At 40.7% G+C, this 25984-nt stretch overlaps 1 protein-coding gene across 2 annotated transcripts; it reads right to left on the bottom strand.

Moving 5' to 3' along the window:
- On the bottom strand, positions 1–23209 carry acer1 (alkaline ceramidase 1). 2 transcript variants are annotated; one of them, XM_043721095.1, is made up of 7 exons: positions 23154–23209; positions 22571–22730; positions 18984–19098; positions 15307–15445; positions 10140–10277; positions 8247–8384; positions 1–943 (listed from the first exon to the last, which is right to left on the bottom strand). In XM_043721095.1, exons 2-7 carry the CDS (start codon positions 22688–22690, stop codon positions 766–768), a joined length of 828 nt encoding a protein of 275 aa, XP_043577030.1. In that variant the 5' UTR covers positions 22691–22730; positions 23154–23209; the 3' UTR covers positions 1–765. The 2 variants fall into 2 exon arrangements, with proteins under 2 accessions (XP_043577030.1, XP_043577029.1); XM_043721094.1 differs by lacking the exon at positions 23154–23209 and adding an exon at positions 22825–22982.
- Positions 23210–25984: the final 2775 nt, after the last annotated feature.

The following is a 25984-nucleotide window of genomic DNA, read 5'->3' as shown; positions in this document are numbered from 1 at the left end:
CTTATTATTGTCACAAATACTGAGTTACAGTGAAAAGTGTCTTACACGCTTTACAGGCAGATTGTACTATAACAAGTGCACCTGGGATGCAAATGCATCAATACTTATACTTGTGGCTCATTAATCCTGCATTGCAATGCAGTGGTATATAATCATATTGACAAATTTTGTTTTGTCAGAAGACACACTACAAAGGATGTGCATGCCTGTTATGTAATTAACAGATATCCAATCATAATTAAAATAAATACTTTCCCCAAGTTAAGAATAAAAGTGTTTTGTCCCCCAAATCCATTCTGGTCCATGCTTCACAGGACAAATTACTAATATTACTCAGATTACTGTGCCTTTTGTTCTTCAGGAATTCCATTAGGATGGCTGGTTTTGGAAAGTGGAATATTACATTATTTTACCTGCTGATAACCCATGTCATATTTTACTGAACAGTGCTGTATACTGACATTGGGCCCAAAAATATTTATAAGTATAATCTCTGGTCTTCACCTGAAATCACAGGAAAAAAAAACATAAATTCAAAATAACTAAAATAGAAATAAATCCTCCAGATTTTAAAAACTAACACAATCTTCTAATAATGCATGGCCAACAGTACTGTGAACTGTGTAAGTAAAAGACAAATGTATCATTTCAGATCAGGTTCCTTGTGCCCACCATCATTAAGATCCCACAGTGGCATTATTAAAATATTATATGTAGGAACTGAATGATAAAATATATTGTATAATTTAAGAACATATAACCCCTTCAGCAGGACTTTCGGAGATGATCCTTGTCTCCAATTGCAAGGTATGGTAGACCCAACCATTGCGAGTCTACAGGCCAATATTTGACTTCTGGGTTGGTCTCTGGAATTTCATAAAATGCATCAAAATATGCAAACAATGTTGTGCCATGGACAACTGCGATATTAATCAGCACGTGCCTGCAAAAAATAGATCAAAACTAGTTAGGAAAGTTCATAACACACAGGATTTCATTTGGTTGTTCTTTAGTCTTTATCACATCAGAGAATCCTATAGTGTGGAAGTAGGCCATTTGGACCATCCAGTCCACACCAACCCTCTAAAGAGCATCCCACACAGATTTACCCTATCCCTGAAACTCTGAATTTTTCATGTATAATCCACCTAACCTGCATGAACATCAAGGGCAATTTGGCATGGCCAGTCCATTTAACCTGCACATCTTTGGACCGCAGGAGGAAACCAGAGCAACCGCACAGGGACAGTATGCAAACTCCACACAGAAGGTTGCCAGGGTGGAATTGAACCTGGGTCCCTGGTGCTATGAGGCAGCAGTGCTAACCACTGAGCCACTGTGGCACATAACAAAGCCAAACATCAAACCCAATATCTGCTTTCTTAAATCATCCAAGTCAATGAATAGAGTGTAAAGGATAGGGCTTATACACTTAATGGTAGGGCCTTGGGTAGTGTTGTACAACAGAGGACCTATGGGTGCAGGTACATAATTCTTTGAATTTGTACCACATATAGATAGGGTGGTTAAATAGGCATTTTCTATGCTTGGCTTCATTGTTCAGTTCTTTGAGTATACCAATTGTGAAGTCATGTTGAGGCTGTACAAGGCATAGGTGAGACTTCTACTGGAATACTGTGTCCAGTTCTGGTCACCTATATCTCGGAAGGATATTATCAAGCTGTAGAGGGTTTAGAAGAGATTTATCAGGATGTTGCCGGGTATAGAAGGTTTGAGATATAAAGAAAGCTTGGATAGGCTGGAACTTCTTTCACTGGAACATAGGAGGTTGAGAGACCTTGTAGAAGTTTATAAAATCTTGAGGAGTATAGATAGGGTTAATGGTAGGTGTCTTTTCCATAGGATGGGGATTTCAGGAATAGGGGGCACATTTTTAAGGTGAGAAGAGATAGATTTTAAAAAGACATGAGAGGCCAAATGTTTACACTGAAGGTGGTTTGTGGGAGGAATGACCTTCCTGAGGAAGTGGTGGATGTATTCTTAGATTACTTACAGTGTGGAAACAGGCCGTTCGGCCCAACAAGTCCACACCGACCCACACCCCTACACCTAACACTACCGGCAATTTAGCACAGCCAAATCACCTGACCTGCACATCTTTGTGACAGTGGGAAGAAACCGGAGCACCCGGAGGAAACCCACGCAGACACGGGGAGAATGTGCAAACTCCACACAGTCAGTCGCCTGAGGCGGGAAATGAACCCGGGTCTCTGGCGCTGTGAGGCAGCAGTGCTAACCACTGTGCCACCGTGCCGCCCACTATGCATGTAGGTACAATACAATGTTTAAAACACCTTTAAATGTGGGGTGGCATGATGGCTCAGTGGTTAGCACTGCTGCCTCACAGCACCAGGGACCTGGGATCGATCCCAGATTTGGGCGACTGTCTGTTTGGAGCTTGACCATTTTCTCTGTGTCTGAATGGGTTTTCTCCAGGTGCTCTGGTTTCCTCCCACATTCCAAAGATGTGGTGCTTACATGATGCCCTTGAGAAGTGCAACAATCTACTCATGCTGTCTAATACCACTATGATTGAGGAAAATCAGTACTATATTTGCTTAAGTAAAAAAAATTCACTGGAAAATATGTGTGAACTGCCTGTAAGTGAGAGGCTAATAGGTTTTGCTGAGGTGTTACATTTTTAGGTTAGGATTCAGAGTGACTGGCAGATCTTATGAACCAGAGTAAATATTTCCTGTATCTAGTTAAATGTAGAGTCCCAAGGGTCAAACAAAGAACTCTTATGACTGTACTCTGAATCACTGCAACTCATCACAACATGTTCCCGTAGACTTCTTTGGGAGAGAAATATACATTGTATATGAACATGGTTCAGACTATAAGCTACTAGACAACTTCTTCCAATATTAAGTACAGAAAAAAAACAGCACAGTAATAACAAGATTTGTTTTTCTCATCAAAATGTCAATGACACATCTCCTGCACTAACCAGGCAATCTAAAATATTCTCAGTAATATCTTCTGTGCTCTGAGCTGCTGAGTCATCTTAGAGTCCATGAGATCAGCAAGCAGGGTTCAGGTTGCCAAGTATAACATGCCAATCAGAACTTCTGGCTACAGAATAGGTCCCACATAATAAATTAAAGTAAAAGAAGGGCTTGTTCCACTAAATGAAAACCTGACTCAGGTCTTCAATTCAAACATAGCCATTGATCAAAGTTATCAATTTTAAAATCTCAGAAGGGTCAAATGCATTGAGTCACAACACATAAGAAATTTAAAAGCCATTTTTAGGTACAGTACACAAATTACTACTCACATTCTAAATTCTTAGGTGCTTTACAAGATTTGGTCAATTGTCCACATGTTCATAGCTTGAGGGAGAACACACGTGTTCAAATGTAAACTGTTAAGAGTTGGATCATTGTAGATGATTGACAGCTCCTTTTTGAATCACATTGTCTGTTATTTAAATCCTAGAAGTCCTAACTAACCAAGTAATATTTTTTCAATCTAGGGACAACGTAAACTTGAAACTGTAAAGAATCAGATCAGTTGCAATCCACTGGTGGTAAAGGATTTAAAAAAGGAATTGTTCTGTATGCAAAATATTTGTTCCAAATAAGAATAAACAATACTATTTTACTGTACGTGAGCACATTATATTTGCTAGCATTTAATCATATATTCATAATGAACTAAAGAAATCTCATGGGCTGAATCTTGTCCTTTTTAGCAAAGTGAGAGTTGTGTTGAATGTTTTGAAGAGTTTCTCACTATACAACCTACATTTCTCGCTAAATCATGTTATTAACTCCCTACCCAACCCCTACATCTGATTCAAGCCCCATCTTACTATGCACCATCCCCAGAAGAATTTATACTCGCTGGATATCTGCCAAAAGACAGTCATCCCTGGCGATAATTAAAAGGCCGCTGTGCACTTGGAGGCTCTGACATTCCGAAGCTGCCCTGCTTCGCAATGGACAGATTCAGAGCATGTTGATGATGGGGAAGATAGCGCTATGATTCATCACAACGGGGACTTGAGGATCTAGTCAAGGGTGTGGTCCAAAGGAGGGATATCCTCTTCCAGAGGACTGGCTCAGGAGACCACAACACCAGACCCTGGCAGAGTTCACGCCCTGGTCAGTACAATCCCAGTGGTGCAAAGGAATGGCCTGCAGTGCCATAAGAAGGTCCGTGACCTTCTTCATTCCTCCAAGGTATGTGTCACACTCTTCTCTCTGCTACCTCACACTCTGTCTCTCTCTGTTCTACTGGATCTTCCTTCCATCAAGGCTCATTCTTGGCCACTCTCACTTCTGCCTGCAACATCTTCCCTCATCCCCTCTCACACTCCCCAACCTGTCAAACCATTAACCCTGTAAGGTCTTGTGCTACCTACTTAATTCTTCAGAACATTTCACCACCTTATCCCCACCTGCAGCTTCACCAACATGCACACTACCAACTCTGGCCTTACTTATTCTCTCACTACATGTGAAGATAGCCACATCTGGGCAGAAAGGGCCTGAACACGTGGAGCGATGCTCAATGTTAGATTCCTCAGCCCCTACAAGGAAAGAATCTTGGTGTTTGCGGGAGAATTCAGGGACCTTTTCCTGTGGGGATGCTGAGACATCCATGTCTTGCCCAATCAAATAAGTCCCACTCTTTATTCTACTATCCCACTATCAGTGCCATTCACTACACAATGCTTCTAACCACAGAATGCAACGATTTCTCTTATTTTGTTTTGCAGGTACCAGTGGGATGTCAACCACCTGTACAAAAAAATGGCCTGCTCTGCTTGAAGCCAGCTCTTTGATCCTCTGAGAATGACAGTAAGGAGCCCTCAGAGAAGCATTAGCAAGATTGCCTCCAGTATCTCCACACAGGCCAGATACTGACATCTCAATGGGAACATTAGCTTGAGAAGGTTGGTGAGTACCTCACTGTGAGAGCGCCACAGCTGGCCAAGGAAGGAATGTCCCAGGTCATTTGGCACTTGGAGAACTGCTGGAGATCAGTCAAATGATCAGTCCCAGGCAGGAGAGGATCTTGTGCTGGCAATCAGGACTTTCGTTCACATGCACAGAGAGGAACAGGAGTAGTGGACAGGAAGATGGGGCACAATGGCCTTCAGAAGCCAGAGGTGGCAGATGTGACCATCTGGCAGCCTTGATTTATAGGTTGATGGTTGCCATGGAGACTCAGGTCCAGCACCCTCCGGATCTGCACACACCTGCACTCCATCTCTGGAGGCCAAGCGTCCTCAGGACTTAAACACGGTGACAGGGAACCTGAGGTAAAAACAATGACTGCAGATGCTGGAAACCAGATTCTGGATCAGTGGTACTGGAAGAGCACAGCAGTTCAGGCAGCATCCGAGGACAGGCAAAGTCCGAGGACAGGCAAAATCGACGTTTCGGGCAAAAGCCCTTCATGAAGGGCTTTTGCCCGAAATGTCGATTTTGCCTGTCCTCGGACTTTGCCTGTCCTCGGATGCTGCCTGAACTGCTGTGCTCTTCCAGCACCACTGATCCAGACAGGGAACCAGGAGACAGGCTAGTGCCAGGAGATAATTATCTGGTGGAGGAACCACACACAGGCCTCTCAGAAGTCTCCTCTCAGAAGTGGCTGGACCCGTCACTCTTCCTGACATCCTTGACCACTGGAAGTTGAAAATAAGGAGGGCCTACTTGCCTCTGGCAAGAAGATTTTTGGCATGTCTGGACATTCAGACACAAATGGCCCCAGGTTCATCCAACCAAACCTCCAAGGCTAACAGGCCCCTCTGCCAAGTAGGCTCCCTCCACCTCAGCTGTGGAACCAGGGACCGTGATAAATGGAAAGGAGAAAAAGAACAAAACTTATTCAGGGCACTTTGGTGGCACAGATGACATTGCTTGGTATATGAATTCACATGCTTTTATGAGTTTTGCTATTTTGGCATTACATCTGTATGTTTGTGTCTGTATCCAGCCTCAAACGTAACTGTGCCAGCCTGATGCCTAACTCACATATGTACAGGATCATATCTGTATTGACAGCCTTCTACAGTATGTGGAAGCAAAATTAACAGGGTTCCTGCTGATACCATTTTCTCTCGTCCTAAAACATTTTTTGGCCAGAAGTGCTGGCATGAGTTAATGTCCAGCAATGTCTGATGCCGAGAGGTGTGCAGCAAACAGTATGTCAAGGCCTGGATGGCTAGGGATTAAGGATGCACAGGTCTGTGTCTGTGCAGTACATGGGTCTGTGTGTAAAGCTGTTTCTCTTTAAATGGCCTCTCCAGTCAGAAAATGAACAGGACCAGCTATCTGAATGCTACTGCTACAAGAGCAAGTCAGAGCCTGGGAATTCTGTGGCAGATAACTCACTTCCTGACACCCTAGTGCCTGTCCACCATCTAAAAGGCCCTCATCTTCGATCGATATGGCTCATCCAATCCTACTTTGCCTCAGCTGAAGACAGCACATGGTCTCCACTCGCCATAGACGATGCTATGGAGATTGGCTGGAGCTTCCTTTTCCAGAACTTTCTCTTACCAAGACTTTTTAATGACCTTTTTAATGCCAATACATAAAATGTTAAAACATTCAATGTTAAGCATTCATTATGGCAGTTTCCTGTGCATGCAGCTTCCTGTCTCCCAACACTAGGTGCTGTTGTTGAGCTTATATTCTGCTCAGTCTGTATTGTTAACAGCCTCGTGTCTCAAGATCCATTTTCAGGTTATCAAATTACTGTGAGCTTTCCTACATAGATACAGATATGAAATAAAAGTTTGCCTTTCTTCTAGCCTTAACATTTATTCATAATGTCCCTTTATTCCAAATTCCTTTAACTCCTGCTGTTTTATCTGCTTCTCCCACTCAATCCCTGATCTTTCTTTATTCATGAAATGTGGGCCACACTGGCAAGGCCAGCAATAATTGCCCATCCCTAATTCCCCTCGAGTGGAGAATTATCTTCTAAAACATTGTAGTCCACGTGGGTAGAGATCTTGTGTGCAATGGTCATGCCCTACCTCTAAACTAGGAGTCATAGAGATGTACAGCACCGAAACAGACCCTTTAGTCCAATTTATCCATGCCGACCAGATATCCTAATCCTAGTCTAATCTAGTCCCCTTTGTCAGCATTTGGTCCATATCCCTCTAAACCCTTCCTATTCATGTCCCCATCCAGATGTCTTTTAAATACCAGCCTCTATCACTTCCTCTGGCAGCTCATTCCATTCACACACCACTCTGTGGGAAAAAGTTGCCACTAAGGTCCCTTTTAAATCTATCCCCTCTCACCCTAAACCTATGCCGTAAAGTTTTGTACGCCCCCAGCCTGTGGAAAAGACCTTGGCTATTCACCCTGTCCATGCCCCTCATGATTTTCTAAACCTCGATAAGGTCACCCCTCAGCCTCCGACGCTTCAGGGAACACAGCCCCAGCCTGTTCAGCCTCCCCCTGTAGCTCAAACCCTCCAACCCTGGCAACACCCTTGTAAATCTTTTCTGAACTCTTTCAAGTTTTATAACATATTTCCTGTACCAGGGTGACCAGAAGAGAACACAGTGTTCCAAAAGAGCCTGGGATGAAGTCCCACTTGACCCAGAGATGTGTAAAAATATCTCTAAAACATGTTGCTTCGAAAATATCTTGAAGTCCATGTGGGTACGCTCCCAGAGCTTTAGGGTGGGTATTTCAGGATTTTGTATCAGTTACCTGCTTCTGTAGGCCTGCCCTGCTTTTGCCTCCTCTCAAACCTTTCTTTGTTCTAGTGTGGTCCCCTGCGAGTAAGGCTGTAGTAAATTACAACACTTCCTCTGTTATACATTATAATCCTATAGTCACACAGCAGTGGATCTTCCGACTCATTTGGAACATTGCCACAAGATTGTTAAATATATCTACACAATTGTTGAAAAGTAAAGTGGTTTTGAGCTGTCTTTTGCATTTGGAAAAAGATCATGAAGAGACATCAGACAATTCCAGCAGTTAATCAGCAGAAGGATCTTTCAATATGTTATCCTAGAAGAATTACAAAAAGCAAACTTAGACATCAGTACTGCTGAAGGTATGATTGAGGCAACAGAGAACTTGCCTGGAAGAGAAACCTAACATTTATTGACAATATTGGGAAAATGAAAAGACTCAAAGTGTAACAATTGTCATCATCTTTAACAACTACTTTACAAAAAATAAGAGATCACAAACAACAACAATAGTGTTGAGAAACTGTTTAGCTTAAAGCAGATTTACCAGAAACTATGGAGGTAGTAAAAATTTATCTGTCTCCAGAAACCACAGAGTAAGCGATCACTTAGCCAGCAAGAAATCGCCACAAACCACCAGGCCACAGTCACAATGGCTAGGTTAATTATTCTTTGATCCGTGCATCTGAAAGAATAAACATAATAAAGCAATCTTTAACTGGAATTGCAACCTGTCTCACTATTTTTATCATAAATCTCTCACTCATGTCACTTTTCTCAATGTGATCACCCCACAATTTTATTGTACTTGCCTTTTTGTCACCCAGCTTGAGAATTCTATATTGTGTATTCTGCTCTAACTTTTATTTGCTCCTGAGGTGTTTTGACTCTGGCAGATTATTGGGTACATCAGGTTGAACAAACTTGGTGGAATTTATTCTGGTGACATTGAACACCTCCTATGTTTTCTGTCAGTTTTTCCATACAGTTTTGGAACAAATAGCATGTTATGAGAGGCTGTGGCAATCTATTGCACACTCCAAATCAGAAAATTTAGAACTTATACATACGAGTCCATCTCAATCAGTTCACATTATTTATATCAGTTGTTTCCAATCTCATCAAATGTTTCTGCATCACTATTACTGGACCACTTCAACTGGCTTCTCTACTGTGCATTAGTGATAACACATCCAGAAATTACAGTGAAGTTGTGCAATCCTAAAGTTTTAAAAAGAAAGATAAATGGAACTCTCACTTGGGTGAGCAATGAGTTACTTCATCTTCCACATCAATAATAGCTTCGCGGCAGCACTTACACCTTGGAATCAGAAGGTTATGGGTCTTCAGTCCCACTCTGGAGACTTGGAGCATTTAAACGAGTATAGAGGGGACATGCAAAGCTAAAAGTGCCACATTTTGAGGATTTATAGTTGAAATGAAGTGGCAATTTGCTTCTCAGGTGGATGCAAAAGACTCCATGAAACAATTCAACGAAGAACGAGAGAGTTCAATATTTATCTCTCAGCCAATGTCATTAAAAGACTTTATCAAACGCTGCAAGAAGAGTGGTAGTCATGCTTCACAATGACTGCATTTCAAAGGGTGAAAATGACTGTGAACGATCAGATATTATGAATTGATAAATAACATTGTCATATCTCCAACTAAAAATCATGCCAACTCCTTGTGACGTTTAATCATCATTTACTCTGGAAAGATGTCAAAATTAATTCATAAGGCATTTGTTCTGAAACAATGGTACATTTTCCAAACTTGCTGTGGTTCTGTTCGCCGAGCTGAAAGTTTTTGTTGCAAACGTTTCGTCCCCTGTCTAGGTGACATCCTCAGTGCTTGGGAGCCTCCTGTGAAGCGCTTCTGTGGTGTTTCCTCCGGCATTTATAGTGGCCTGTCCCTGCCGCTTCCGGTTGTCAGTTTCAGCTGTCCGCTGTAGTGGCCGGTATATTGGGTCCAGGTCGACCTGGACCCAATATACCGGCCACTACAGCGGACAGCTGAAACTGACAACCGGAAGCGGCAGGGACAGGCCACTATAAATGCCGGAGGAAACACCATGGAAGCGCTTCATAGGAGTCTCCCAAGCACTGAGGATGTCACCTAGACAGGGGACGAAACGTTTGCAACAAAAACTTCCAGCTCGGCAAACAGAACCACAGCAACGAGCACCCGATCTACAAATCTTCTCACAAACATTGAATTTTCCAAACTTATAGTATACTTATAGTGGGCAAGAGTTTCCCTCAGTCAAGATCTCACCCACAGAGTGAAATTAGGTCCATTTACCTGGAGGGATATTTTGGATAATAGGATATTGTTAAAAATATAAAACTTAATCCTCAGACAATCAATTATAAATGTAATACATAACTATTTTGATGCCAATCTATTTTTCAAATTTAACTTGTTGCAAAGTTCTTACCTTTTCAATTCAAGTGAAATCACATAAATAATGTGTAAGGCAACACAGTTCAGTGCATAAGCATTCACTGTTGGTTTAAAAAATGACAGGATTGTGCTCAGCAATGCAGCAAGAAAGACAATCAGTGAAAAGGACTTCCTACAGAGGGAGAGAAAACACATTTCAGTAAATTTTGGACAGTAAAACTGTTTCCCAAAATCAAATTCCTCTTCAAAAAAATAAAAATGTTCATATGGTTTCAATTTTCATTTTGGAATTTTAGCATTTTTAATTTTCTCCTTTTTTTAAATAAAGGGACTCTGTAAGCTATTTTACGAACATTGTGTGTACATGCAGACGTAGTATGTGAGGGGAAGGTTGGTTAGCTCAGTTGGCTAGATATCTAGTTTGCAATTCAGAATGTCGCTAACAGCTATAGGTTCAATTCCCACACCAACTGAGATTACCAGAGAGGCCCCATCTTCTCAACCACACCCCTCAGCTGAGGCATGGTAACAACCCTCAGGTTAAACTCACCACCAGCTTTCTCTCCTATATTGTGTTGGGGCTACATTGGCTTGACCATTTTTAGAATTCTGTGTACAATCCTGGTCACCCTTCTATAGAAAGGATGTTGTCAAACTTGAGAGGGTGCAGAAAAGATTTACAAGGATGTTGCCAAGACTGACGGGTTTGAGTTAAAGGGAGAGGCTGAATAGGCTGGGGCTTTTTTTATCTCAAGCATCAGAGGCTGAGGGGGGACCTTACAGAAGTTTGTAAAATCATGAGGGACATGGTTAGGGTGAACAGCCAAGGTCTTTTCCTAAGATGGGAGAGCATAAAACGAGAGGGCATAGATTTAAGGTGAAAGAGGAAAGATTTAAAAGGGACCAGAGGGGTATTTTTTTCACATAGAGGATGGTGCATGTATGGAACAAGCTCCTAGAGGAAGTGGTGGAGTTTGGTACAATTACAACTTTTTGCGCCAGAGACCCGGGTTCAATTCCCGCCTCAGGCAACCCTCTGTGTGGAGTTTGCACATTCTCTCCGTGTCTGCGTGGGTTTCCTCTAGGTTCTCCGGTTTCCTCCTACAATCCAAAAATGTGTGAGTTAGGTGAATTGGCCATGGTAAATTGCCCGTAGTATTAGGTGAAGGGGTAAATGTAGGGGAATGGGTTTGGGTGGGTTGCACTTCAGCGGGTCGGTGTGGACTTGTTGGGCCGAAGGGCCTGTTTCCACACTGTAAGTAATCTAAAAAAGGCATTTGGATGGGTAAATAAATGGGTTTAGAGGGATATGGGCCAAATGCTGGCAAATAGGTCAAGGTCAGATTGGGATGTCTAGCCGCCTGAATGAGTTGGACCAAAGTGTCTGTTTCCATGCTTTATGACTCTACAGCAGTTTTACTTTACTTTTCCAGGTTTATGGGTGAAAGCAAGTACTTGGGCTGGATGTTGTTCTCCATTTGATTTTGTCCAAACTGATTACATAGTTTTAAAAAGCTTAGAAATTTGCCACAAATGATACAATCATCTAACTACAATATTCCCAAGTCTTCCAACTCAAACGTCTATCTGAATTAATCTCACCCTCAAAATCATGACACATTCAGTCTTCAAATCCAACTATCCTCCAACTACACTTGTTCTGAGACCACCATGTTATAGTCACATTCTCAGCTGTACCAGGAAATAAAAATCACTTTATAAAATATACTATTTAAATATTTTGAGCATCTTAAATTACTTTCATCCCCACAGGGCCTGCTTTGTATTTCCTGTTTCAGTGAATGAAGTTTAATGATATCAAACAAACACTTGTTAACGTTTTTAGTGACTGTAACAAGGTCAACCAGGTGGACCTTGTAGAATATGAGTTCCCTGATTGGGGCTGTTAACCTGGTCCAATCAGGGAGTCCTGGCTCATAGATAAAGATAGGAGTGTCAGAGATACGGCTCACTCTGAGAGCTGGCCCTGAGGGAGCTGGATCAGTGTGCAGGACTCTCCATATGTGAATAAAGGGTGATTTAGTCATGGGATACCGGCCTCTGTGGAGTTATACAACATAATTGCATTTTCCTATATGTCATGAAATAAACACAGAGAATACTGGAGAAACTCAGCAGCTCTTAGAGCATCTGTGGAGAACTAAACAATTAACATTTGGAGCCTGGCATTTTCTGTGTTTGCTTCAGATTTCCAGCATTCATAGTATTTTGTTTCAATTTATCAAAATATCATGTGCCTAGCATGTATGAGTGATGGTTAGATAAATTGAAACCTACATTTTAAGAGTCAAATAAGAAGTGAACATTATGGATTTGGTATTTTGTTTGGGGAGGATGCTGTGCTCAGGTGAGTGAACATTAACAAGTTTTATGAAGATAACTATATACAGGGGATTGTAAGAGGACGTCGCTGTTTTGGTTTGGGAACTGCAACCACAGTTGGGTACCGCTTAGTTGTCTGTGTGACATACAACATAAATCCATATTGAAGCATGCCCTCAGTCTCAGTTTATATCTCCTTTTGAAGTGGGTGTGCCATCTTCCTGAGTATGAATGAGTAGATTAGTTTGGTATCTACCTTCAATACCATGTGATTGTATTGAATAACCCCAGGCCTCTTATGGGTTTTAGGATTTGTTGTTTAAACTCATTTATTGGTTCCTATTTAATAACTGCTTCTAAGATTAGGAAGGTACTTAGGCATAAGTTGAAACTAGCAAACAACAGTTACGAGGGTGCAATTCTAGAGACGTTAATAAGTCAAGGAGGAAACTTTGGGCTTTAGGTCTGTGCTTTCTGTTTCTTTCCAACCAGATTTCCCTCTATATTGTGCTGTATTAGTGGTGACATACTTAGCAATAAAAACAGATACAGGAGCTGAGAATTTTGCATCCAGTCACATTATGTCACTGCCAACATTTAAGTTCTACATTTAAGCTACCAGGCAATCTAAGAATGAGTATAATTTAAACTGTGATACAGTTTGCATAAGAAATGGGTATTTAAGTCACTTTAGTTCATGTAATGGTAATGCATTTGAAAATTTGAAGGATGTACTTGGGAGCTAATGGGAAAATAGCTATGTATAGGAAGAAGTTGAAGACTACTTAGGAATATTAGAAAATAATTTGAAGCCAACAGATTTTTTTTTCAGATCAAGAATTAAGTTTGGAATGATGGATTCAACGTTGCAGTTAGGGAAAATTTGAATGAGTCAAGTTTGGATGGGGAACATGTGTATAGAAATGAATGTTTAAGGATTGGGACTGAGGAAGGGGTTTGGCCTTAGAAACTGTAGAATAAACATTAAAAAAAAGGAGTAGGAGTAGGCCATTCAGCCCTACAAGCCTGCTTCACTATTCAATATGATCATGACTGATCAACCAACTCAGTAGTACCCTGCATGCATTGGAACTTCTGGCATATCTCAACTGATACTTTCTGGGTTGGTCTTTTTGAGAATTGAATAGTAATTTAAGTAATCTCAAAATATTTATTACCTGGTTTCCTATTTCCTATTTAAGGAGCAGAATCTGGCATATTTAAAGATGAAAGTGGAGGTTGGAAACCAAAAGGGAAAATAAACCAAAACATCACTTTGAGTATGGACAGTTTGTAAGTCAATGAGTTCGGGCCAACCTGGGGAGATTTGGGAAGGCCAAGGAATTTTAACGAGCTTGGTGATTAACATCGACTATCTCAAAACTTGGGACTGGGAAGGCAATGAAGTATGTGAGGTGGGAGGAGACAGGTTCTGGCTACCTAGAAACTTAAAGATACAAAACCTAAAGGCAGAAAATATAGATTTGATATAAGCAGTTTAGTACTTCATTGGTTGGCTGTATTGTGCCACCAGTGGTACAAGGTATGCAACTACAGGATGATAGGCAATTGTTTACAGGATAACTGAATTCAAAGCATTTAAATGGACAGTTTAGTTGTAAACTTTGACAGAAGAGTTACTCCAAATCATGACACAGGGCATTAACACACAGTGTATACATTCTCAAAATATTCGCTATTCATATACAACAGTCGCTTCTGTAATTAAATATTTTATGAATGGAGCAAAATATTTAGATCATGAAAATGTAAACAGTAATATTATAGGCACAATGTCTATGAATACAATGGCCCAAAATGTACTCTCCTGTTGTGTGAAACAACATAATATGGAAGATGGCAGTTCCTTTCCCCTTTCTTCATCTCAAAAATTTCTGAGGATAATCACATAAGCAGTCACATCAAGGCAGCATGCTCATCTAGCATATTTCCTATCACTGGTGCCTGAGCAATGCTGGACGTAAAAGATTGATGTAAAAGTTTATCTATTAATAGCATTCACAATTTTCAAAGGGATGAGTATAATATTCAAAAGGGCTGTTTTTGGCAATGCTATTCATTAATATTGTTACTGCAAACAACTTAATGTCAAAATGTTTCTTAATGTTTCCCTGGACCATTACAGTTGATTGATAGTGTGGCACTGTGCCTCAGTGATTTCCTTCCTCAATAATATGGCCTCAGAAAGCTCTCCAGCAGAATTAGGAGTTCAATGTTTGATGTTTTGAGGTCTGGCTACATGATTTTGTGATGTGATATACACTGCTGTTCAATGCAGTACTCAATCCTTAAGGTGGATGACCATTCAGAACTGCATTCCTTTTGCTATGGCGGGCATTTTATTCTTTCCATGCAAGGCTGAGCTCCTTTTTATGTAATGGACTTGATCACAGCTGCAATGTGGTCTGCAGCACCAAAACACTCTGGGTGAGAAATTTTCTGGAAGCCCCAGTAACATTGTATTCATTAGGTAAGAAAAATTATGTCACAATCATACTCTTTCCTTGCGTTCAGAGAAATAAAAGCATGGTTGGACTCTGAGGAAAGTGAGATTTTGAGATACCAACTTCATGTGGGGTTATATCATGATTGTCTTGCCATTTGAAATATTGGTCAGAATTTGTCAGGAGTATTTAAACATATGAACTTTTAAAAAAAGGAGTAGGAATAGGCCATTTAGTCCTTCAAGTCTGCTTCACTTCAATATGATCATGACTGATCATCCAACTCGGTACCCTGCATGCATTGGAACTTCTGGCATATCTCAGCTGATACTTTCTGGGTTAGTCTTTTTGAGTACTGAATAGCAATTTAAATAATCTCAAAACATTTATTACCTGGTTTTGATGAATGTTGCCATGTGTCTTCTGGGAAACCATAGCATGTAACCAATTGCTAAGACCCACAGGATGGATAATTCATCTAATAACTGACCAAAGTAGCTCAGGGTCATGTGGTAGTATGCTGAGAAAACTCCTATTATAAAGAATCAACAATGACAAAAGTATTCAATCAAATTAAATAAGGAACTTAGCTAACAGACATGAGCAAAAATGTAATTTCCAAACTCCATTTTTTTCAGACTTCTTTGATTCAATGAGAAAATCTATCACATAAAATGGCATATATCTTATTTCTTACAAACCAGACATGATCCAGATTCAGTCTTTGATCTAGGATGCAATTGTTGATATCTATTGGAGCTGTACTTGTGCTTTCTGTATTCATTAGTTATTGTATACATGTCACCATTGCATTCACTTTGATAAATGGATTCGCTCTCCATCAAACTATAGTATTGGATAGATCCAAAGACATTTTTTTTAGATTAGATTAGATTATCTACAATGTGGAAACAGGCCATTTGGTCCAGCAAGTCCACACCAACCCTCCGAAGAGTAACCCACCTAGACCCATCTTCCTCTGACTAATGTACCTAACAATATGGGCAAATTAGCACGGCCAATTCAGCTGACCTGCACATCTTTGGATTGTGGGCGGAAATTGGAACATCCAAAGGAAACCCACGCAGACATGGGGAGAATATGCAAACTCCACACAGTCAGTCACCCGAGGCGGGAATCAAATCTGGGTCCCTGGAGTTGTGAGGCAGCAGTGCTAACCACTGGGCCACCGTGCATAATCAACCTAGTGAACCTCCTCTCCATCCCCTCTTGTGCCAGCACATCCTTTCTCAAGTAAGGAGACCAAAATGCATGCAGTACTCCAGGTGTGGCCTCACTAGCACCCCATACAGCTCCAACATAACCTCCCTGCTTTTAAACTCAATCCCTTTAGCAATGAAGGACAAAATTCCACTTATCTTCCTAATAACCTGTAGTACCTGCAGACCAATGTTCTGTGATTCATGTACAAGGATACCCAGGTCCCTCTGCAGAGCACCATGCTGCAACTTTTGACCATTCAAGTAATTGTGCTGTTTATTGTTACTCCTGCCAAAATGGATGACTTCACATTTATTAACATTGTATTCCATCTGCTAGACCTTTTCCCACTCACTTAAGCTATGTTCCTCTGCAAGGTTTCACAGTCCTCTGCACATTTTGCTCTGCCAATCATCTTAGTGTTATCTGCAAACTTTGACACACTACGCGTGGTCCCCAACTCCAAATCACCTATGTAAATTGTGATTAACTGCCGTCCCAACATAGATCCCTAAGGCGTACAACTAGTCACTGATTGTCAACCAGCATAGCACTCATTTATCCCCACTCTTTGCTTCCTATTTTCTGCCCCAGCAAGTCTCTTCTTGCTTCTGCTTAAAAGAAAACTATTACATTTAGTGGGTAAGAAAATATCCTGACTAGAACTGACCCTAAAAGCTGCTGTTTACTAATTTAGTATATGAAGTCAACCTTCCAAATTCTACAGTCAGAGACACTATAAAGAATAGGAAAGGGGCACATTGGGTCCGCTGTCCAATTCACAGCAGCTAGTGAATTTTTATTTGCTATGTTTTCACTCTTTACTCGCCTTTTTTTTGCAAAACTCCAACATGTGATCTATCCATGTAATAGTAACATAGTGAAATACTCTTCCAGAATATCTCTGAACAATAACTCCTTTTAGAAAAAGGCATTGAAACTTTTGACAATCAGCAATCAAAAGCTAACGTGACAAATTGTGAGTTAGAGTAAAGGAAAGATATCAATAGCAGGGGTCTTTCAACGCAGAAAATATTGTAATTGAAGTACCCCCATGTATCAGTCAGTGGAATTGTTAATATTTGTGATACAGAAATGGCGTAGAAGTACTTGAAGATGATATGAAAAAGGTAGTAATGGAATAGTGTTAAATCATGGAATTCAATTCAGAAAAATTTGAATGTTTTTAATGTGTCTGTGCCAGTAGGTGGCAGTTGTGTTTCAGTGGGGATGACTATAAAATAACAAGCATAGAAGAAAGGATTCAAAATACATTATAACTCAAACAATCACACTGCATTAATATTCAGGCTCATTGTGGACAAATTGTTTTTAAAAAACTACTGTGAAACAACTGCACAGATGCGGGTAGACCACCACCAAGTCAGCCTTTATTTACACATGGAGAGTCCTTGACATTGATCCAGCTCTCAGGATATCTGGCACTCCTGTCCTTATCTGTCAGACAGGGCTCCCTGACTGAACCAGATTAACAGCCCCAATCATTTTGTATCAGTCCCACCTGGCTAACCTCCTTAGAATCACTACATAGTATCTCTTTTGATATTCAGCCAACAGGGAATGGGAGAATTAGCTGTTGGGAACTTCACATGTTCATTATGTTGCGTAAGAAATCTTTTGGCACAGTGGACAGCAACTTAGCTGACAAATCAGGGAGAATGGGAATTGGATTCAGTTGTGGGATGGGGAATTGTTTGTTCACCAACTCCCAGTGTGCCTGCCACTCAGCTGAGCTCTGAAATACCCTTCTCCAAAGTGGTCAGGGCGGTTTCGGCTGCAGATCCATCTCTGCCTTGTTCACAACCTCTCCCTGAAGTTGGGGTGGGTGTTTGGGGATGGGGCTGGTGGTGGTCATGGGTTGGAAGGGGAGACCTTTTCTCTTGCAATGTGAGAATTGTGATAAAGGTATGAAGTGGAATGTGTTTTGAGGATAGAATGAGAACAATTGTAGAGGGTTACTCTGAGGGATGGGTGTGAGATGGCAATAGGAGAAGGGCGTATGTGAATGTTTGTGGTTCTAGTTGAAATTGAAGGAGGTGGCTGTGGAGAAAGGAATGTTTGGAGCTGTGAGATATGTTTGTCAGAAAAGTAATGTGCTGGAGAATGCCAGCGAGGTAATAAAATCCACCTGAATGTGGACAATCACCTTTCCTGACTTTAGAAGTTTATTTAAATTTTCTGGCAGCTACCCAGGTTTTGAACAACAAACTCCTGCTGCTAAAACTGTCAGCTACACTTCATTCGCTCACATCCAGAGGAAAAGTACATTCTGTTACACTCTCCTCAATTCCAGCGATGAATCAGGGAACTGAGGCAGGATGGGTTTGGACAGCCTTCTTATTTACCTCCACAAGCCTTTGTATCCAAGTTTTCCTGCGGCCATTCTGGCCCCCTTTTTAAATACAAATCCTTGATTGGCAGGGTAGGGATTATGTCATGACCAAAGCCTGCTGATAGAACAAGTGAATTTCTGACCTGTTACTTGCCTTCTCTGCAGGGTTATTCAAACTAAATCAACCCATTTGAAAGCAAAATGCTGCAGATGCTAGAAATCTGAGATAAAGACAAAAAGTACTGGAGAAACCAGAAAAGGTTCTGAAGAAGAGTCAGATCAGACTTGAATCATTACTCTTCCCTCCATAGACCTGTTGAGTTTCTCCACCATTTTCTGTTTAAATTGATATTTTTGAAAGGCTTTATGTATTCGTCTGGTAAGAATGAAGCAAGATTAGATATAATTATTGCGTATTGATTAATGTAACAGAGTTTTCAGTGTAGACTGCACTCAGGCAAATAGTGATAAGTAATCATTATGCAGTGCAACTCACCTACAAACATAATCATGACCCAGATGAGATACACAGCTCTGGACCTTTTCTGAGCATATGGATGTAATAGATACATCATTATAGGAGACGATATGAAGAAACTCACACTGCTGATCTGTAAGTTGAAGCAATAGGAAATCAGAATAAATTAATATTATAAATCACTAAAAGCTAATGCACAAGTTTGGCAAGTAATAATGAAGACAAAGGGAATGTTGCTCTTTGTTTCAAAGGCAATAGAGCATAAAAGTAGCAGTGGCTTACTTGAACCAGGCACTTGTAACCACACTTGTGAACACTTTTTTTCCCTTATCTAAAGGAGAGATATACCAGCATTGGAAGCAATCCTGAAAACATTCATTAGGCTAACACCAGGTATGGAGGGATTGCCTTATGAGAGATGGTTGAGTTGGTAGATCCAGTGCACAGCTGAAAATGTGTTGCTGGAACAGTGCAGCAGGTCAGGCAGCATCCAGGGAACAGGAGAATCGACGTTTTGGGCATAAGCCCTTCTTCCTGTTCCAGCAACACATTTTCAGCTCTGATCTCCAGCATCTGCAGACCTCACTTTCTCCTCAAAGACCCAGTGCACATTGGAATTTAGAAGAATGAGAGGTGACCTTATCAAAACATATGAGATTCTTAAGGGTTTTGGTCAATGTGGATAGGTTGGTTCCCCCTTGGGGAGAATCTAGGAACAGAGGCACAATCACAGATTGAGGTCACGCAGTTAGGACAGAAATGAGGAGGAATTTCTTCCCTGAGGATAGTGAACCTGGCGAACTCTTTACCACAAAGGGCTGTTCATTACATTTATTCAAGGCTGAGCTAGATTTTTAGTCAGTAAGGGTTATGGGGAAAGGTCAGGAAGGTGGAGTTGAGAATTGTTAGATCAGCCATAAATTCACTGAATGGCAGAGCAAACGTGATGGGCTGAATGGCCGACTTCGGCTCTATATTATATGGTTTAATTTCCCTGTCCATTATTTTAATCAGTGACACACTGGCCAAGATGTTACAGATTCCCCAGGAAGGATGTGGCACTGAAGAGCCAGTTGACCGCCACAGCCTTTGAAGCCTGGGACTTTGTCCCTTAAAGAGACAGAAGCCCTGATGCCACATTGCAGTTATTGGGTCAGGGCTCCTATAACGAACCAAGGGACCACGATCTTTCAGCAGGTGGATGGGGCAACCGGAGTCCGGTAAAACCCTGGCCATCTTTATTTGTGGTGACCAAACTGGCAAAAAAATGAATTAATTTGTTTCGAGTGTTTGTACAACCAGAACAATAGCTTGATGTCACTATGAGCAATGAATTTATCTCAATCATGCATCAGAAGCTCCATTGTTTAATATATTCAATAGTCTGGAGGATGTGCTGTCTTTGAAAAAAGGTAAACCAAGCATTTTATTTTTTAATATTTCAGATTAGCACAAATAATATTTAGAAGCAAAAAATGCAGTTTCAGTGGCAGGAATGAGCAATAACAAAGAATCAAAATGGACCTGCCTCTTTCAAAGCTTTAGAAGGTGGACTGAACCAACCCATTACTGGCAACTCCTTGAAAGCTCAAGAGTTCTGCTTCACAGTTCCTGGCAAACTTCTTCAACAGCAACAGTGAACAGCCCCTTTAGCAACAAAGCACTGGAAGCAGTGGTTTAGCAAATTTGGAGCAAGTCAGCACATTCTGAGGAACCTGAGTTTTGCTCAGACATTCCCAAGTAGATATACATACCTTTGTTTGCTACACAAGTAGCAAACTCTCCAAGTAGCTGCCTTATTCAGAATTTCAATGGTTGCAAACAAAAATAGCTGGTAGCAAAGAAAAGTACTACTTTTAAGCACTGACTTTCAGACAGGCAAAAATGTCACTGTGCTACATACACATTTTATGTGGAGCAAATTGAGTGCAACTGTGCATTTTAGAAAAGGGATGAGGAAATTCCTAGTAAAAATCAGTTGTGTTTTATCGTCATAATCATTACACTTTAAATAGTGCTGTTGCATGAGTTTAAGGAGGCATAGTTAATTGATAATTGAAGAGGAAGGAGAATTTGGTTGATACTTTAAGTAAACATATCAACCAGCACTTCATCTCCCTCTTCCTTTACAATACTCGAATCTACTTCTTTGACCAACTGTTTGGTCACCTGTCTGTTGCCTCAATGCCTAGTATTTTGTCCAAATTCATTCTAGCGAAACATCATAAATGAAAGCTGCTGTTCAGATCTGGCTGCCAAGAATATAATGGAAAAGCACAGGTGAATAAACGCAGCAAAGTCCAAACAGGTAAAAGCAATTGGACTGGACAGATTCCATTGACATGACAGAAATGTAACCTCACTGTCCACATTCTACAAAACCAAGATTGTAAGCACTGGCTCTGAAATCAATCATCTCGGGTTCTGCCAGAAATGCAAAAGGTGCTGCCATTTTGTGTACCCATCAGAAAATCTTGGTGGATTATTATCAATATTGCTTATTGATTGCTTCTTATGCATCTGAATCTCTTCTATAAAGAGATTCCCTCTTGTGTGGACTAATTCACAGTTAATAAGTATAAAAAAACCATTCCCCAAAGTAGACCTATGTATCTAAATTCTGTCAGACCTCAATTCAAATTCCTTCACTTACTTTTCAAGGAGACATTGCTGAGTATGTCCACAGTCAGACTGAAGTCTTTATCTCTATACAGTGTATGAATGAGGAGTCTTCCACTCACCAGTTGGGAGTTTCGCTGGCCTTTTAACCAGTTATCAAAAAAATTATTTTAGAAATTGGCAGCATTTTTTTCAGCACTTGAAACACCTGGTAAGGGTATGGACCAAGCGCTGGGAAATTGGATTAGAGGAGATAGGTGCTTGATGGCTGGGGAAGACATGATGGATTGACAGTTATAATTTCAGTGCTATAATTCTCTATGACCAGGGCTCTATATAATGACAGGTCCATTAGTGTACTTCTGTGCTTTATGATTCTGAATAGTTTAAGCCGTGGTGATTTCTTTTAAGTGCTTTAGTCTTGAAAACAATCTGAAACCTTGCTTCTGTTGTTGTGATAGCATCCCTAGTCGCTGGGGATATCCCCAGCAGAGGAGTGACTGAGAATGACTACACCTCCAAGATCTGGAGACCATTGTCTCAGAAATGTTTTTGAGAACCTAAATAGAACTTATCGATCTGACCCTAGTCTCAACAGTGGCATCAGTGGAAGATCAGCAATATTAATGAGGGATAAGACAACAGAATGAAGGCATCCAAGGAGCTAGGAGCTCTTCATGGAGAGATAAAGGATTCCTTTATACTTGCTACCTTGGTACAGAGATCAGTCAATTCACATAGGGCAACAAATAAATTTAAATTCACTGGCTTAGTTTGTGATCAGCCAAAAGGGATTAAAATGTTCAGAATTTAATGTAAATGTTGCTTTAGGCAACTTATTTCAACTTATCTCTCTAAAGCAGTTCCAACAGTTGCTGCCTATTCTAATTCTAGTTAGTGATATAGTTTAAAATGCCACTACAAATTTTTGTGCATTAAATTGTCTGACATAATTAAGAAATTACACAGCAGCAGCCAGTCCTTACCGTGTTGTAAAACTCAGCAACTTTCTCTGAAAACTGAAAATTGTCTTCACACCAGTCAATCTGAGAGCTCTGATATGCAAACACATTGGCCATCCCGAGTCCTTGCTGAAAGATGTGCATGAAGTAGAACCTGTGCTCATAAATAAAATATAAAATTCATCTGCAACAAAAACAATACAAAAACAAAATTAAAAGCATTTGTGGCTGGAACAAGGAGAGAGCGAAGCAAATGGTATGAATTATTTAAAGCCAACCTTGCAGGTATCTAGAGTAATCAGAACTATTGTCATGTGATGTCAGCCACAAACCGTCCTGGGAATTTTAGCTCAAGCTCACAAACAGAAAAATAATTCCAAGTAAACAGATATAGACACCGATGCAGTGAAATAGCTAGAGATCAGGGTGGACTGAATGCCAGAAGGTGCACTACATTCCAAAATAATAGCACTAATTCTCTTCCCCACCCTTTAACCTTTATAGGGCTACATGAATATCTACACTCTTTCTAAATGAGTTAAAGGTGGGTGCTCTCAATCGAGGCAAACACAAACATTTTTCATATTTTCCCAAATGTACAACACACCTGTCAGACATGCTATCAGCTGCTGGAACTCTGTTGTAAAAGAGTCAGAAAAAAATGCTGCAAGCTTACCATTTAGGAGAAAAATATAAAAAATCTTTAGTCCTCAAAGGGTTAACCCTCATTTATTAGCTTAAAAGGCTGTGTCCTTTGGAATTTTGGTCTTGTCAAACCTGCTTTTTTGTTCTGCTCTTCCTGTATTGTTGACAATTGGTTGAGAAGCTATGCACGTTCAACCAAAACAGGTGACAAAGTCTGAGATAAGTGCACCTTAATAATTTTTTTTTATTTATGCGATGTGTGCAAAGCCAGAATTTATTGCCCAACTCAAATTGTTCTTGAGAATATATCAATGAGTCACCTTATTGACACATGAAGTTTTGTTCAGGTGCATGAAGGAGAGTGTTGGGTAATCCTAAAATCATAGAAACACAGAGTAGTTACAACACAGGGAGAGTGCATTGGGCCCACTGTGTTTCTGTGGGCTCTCTGTAAGAGATTCTCAATAATCCAACTACCCTGCATTTTTCCCTATGGTTCTGCAAAATCTAACTGAAATAATTATAAAATTCTATTTGGAAAATCACTGTTGAATCTGCCTTCACTCAGGTCGTTTCAGATTCTAACCAGTCACTGGCCTGAATTTTACCAGAAATTGGCTAAGTGTCAGTTTTGGCAAGTTTCACAAAATGAGCCTTATTACCTGTACACAATACCAATATAGTGCCCAACCCATCCTATTTTCCCCCTTGCCAGAGTTGTAAATACTCACTGCTGCTGGGGCCTCCTGGTATTCCTGGTGTTGGCACCATTATTATACCCAGCAGGCACCACATCCAGTGCTGCCAGCCAAGCGTTTCCCTTCACATTGCACCTAGTGGGAGGGTAACCAAAAACAAAATACTTCTTAGGGCACATAGGTGACACAGTTGACACCTCGTTGCAAATACAAGTTATATTCATATATGTATCACAATCTAAGAGCCAACAGATTATCCGTCATTAGCCTCATCTCATCTTAATACTCCATATAAGGGAGTCCTACTCTTTTCCCAATGCCTTCTGGAGCCTATAGCTTAATCATGGGAATCATTCTGTTGCACTGTCCCCATCCAAGCCAGAGCAGTTGTGACTGTCAACAACTCCCCTCCTGCAGTAAACCATGTGCTCCAATTACTAAAGTCTCCCCCTCCCGACTTTTATGTTGTATATTCCTCTTCATATCGTCCTTTCCAAATTCTGCCTCCATTCCCCACAATTAACATCCCATAACTGTTGACAAACATGATCTGCTGTCTGTGTCTCTGTTCAACAGCAAGATTTAAGCTTTAAGCTTAAACTTTTAAGCTCTGGCTAATAGGAAAAATGCAAGACGTCAATACAAAGCAATGCAAGATGCTGTGAGCATCCAAGTAGGTGCTAAGTTAGTGAGTGCTCAGACAGCAAGTGCAGATGACCCCTGAGTTGGGGTCCAATCCATGAGTGCCTCTCCTGGCAACAGCCCTATATGAAAGATGGTGATGTGTTCCAAAGTGGTGCATTGTAAGTGCAAGCTGGTGTGGTAAGTGGATTGGAGATGTGCCATGACAATGTGGAGAGGTTGGTCTATGACATGATTTGCAGGTTGTCTTTGTCCATGTTGCCATGTTTGCCCTGAGATATTGAGGACTGCTGTCCAAGATAGAGTTCTGGAGGAGCAATTAACCTTGACTTTTACGTTGAGAATTCTCAACAGTTTTGTTTCTATCCAACTGGTGAGTGTTTGGGAAGCTACATGTCAATGAGTCAAGACTAATTAATATTGACATGTGATGCATAAAAATGAATGCAAATAGGCTTCTCACCATTTACTAGCACAATTCTCATCTCGTCATTCAACCATTAGCTAGAATAGTACTTTTTATCTTGATGTTGAGAATCTCATTTATGCCAACCTCACATTTTCCCAACTGACCCATCAGAACTCATGTTGTTCAGAAGCTATCAAAATTTTGGCCATATTCTAAAAAACATTTTCCTCATGTCATCATTATTTATTTTACCAATCACCCTAAATCTGTGCCATTTGGTTCTTGACCTTTTCAACAGTGGGAAGAGCTTCTCACTAACACAGAGCTCCCTCATAATTTTGAATATCTCAATCAAATCTTTTGTTAATCTTGGCTACTCTAAAAGGAACAGTCCCAACAGTGCCAATGTAACTGAAGGTTCTCAAGCCCAAAACCTTTCTCGTAAATCTTTATTCTCTCCAATGCCTTCTCATTCTTCCTGAAATATGGTGCCCAGAATTGAGCAGAGTTCTCCAGTTGAGGCTGAACCAGAGTTTTATACAGGTTTGTCTTAACCTCGTCTCTATATGTCTCTATTTATAGAGTCCAAGATCCCATATGGTATATGAACTGCTGCCTTAACATGCCCTTCCAACTTCAATGATTTGTGAGATATATCCCCAGGGTTTCTCTGCTCATGCACACCTATAAAACTGTATTCTTCATTTTACATTGCTTTTGCATGTTCTTCAAAACAGGTCTACCGTCTACAAAGCACCACGGTATCCCCCAGACCTATACTACCATATTTTTGTAGATAAATACATCTGCACTGTCGCTGGGTCAGAATTTTGGAACTCCCTTTCTAATAGCATCATGGATGTACCTGCACCACTTGGACTTTTGGAGTTGCAGAAGATGTTTTGCCACCACCTTTCAAGTCACTGAAGGATAAGCAGTAAAAGCCAGCTTTACTAGAGACAACTATATCCCATTTATGAATAAAACCTTGATGGGCTGAATTATCTTCCTTCTGTGCCCTAATGATTCTGTCATTTCAAACAG

Source organism: Chiloscyllium plagiosum, chromosome 31 (genome assembly GCF_004010195.1).
Source record: "Chiloscyllium plagiosum isolate BGI_BamShark_2017 chromosome 31, ASM401019v2, whole genome shotgun sequence".
NCBI classification, from domain to species: Eukaryota; Metazoa; Chordata; class Chondrichthyes; order Orectolobiformes; family Hemiscylliidae; genus Chiloscyllium; species Chiloscyllium plagiosum.
Note: the sequence above shows the minus strand (reverse complement) of the source record. Positions and strands in the feature narration are given on the sequence as shown.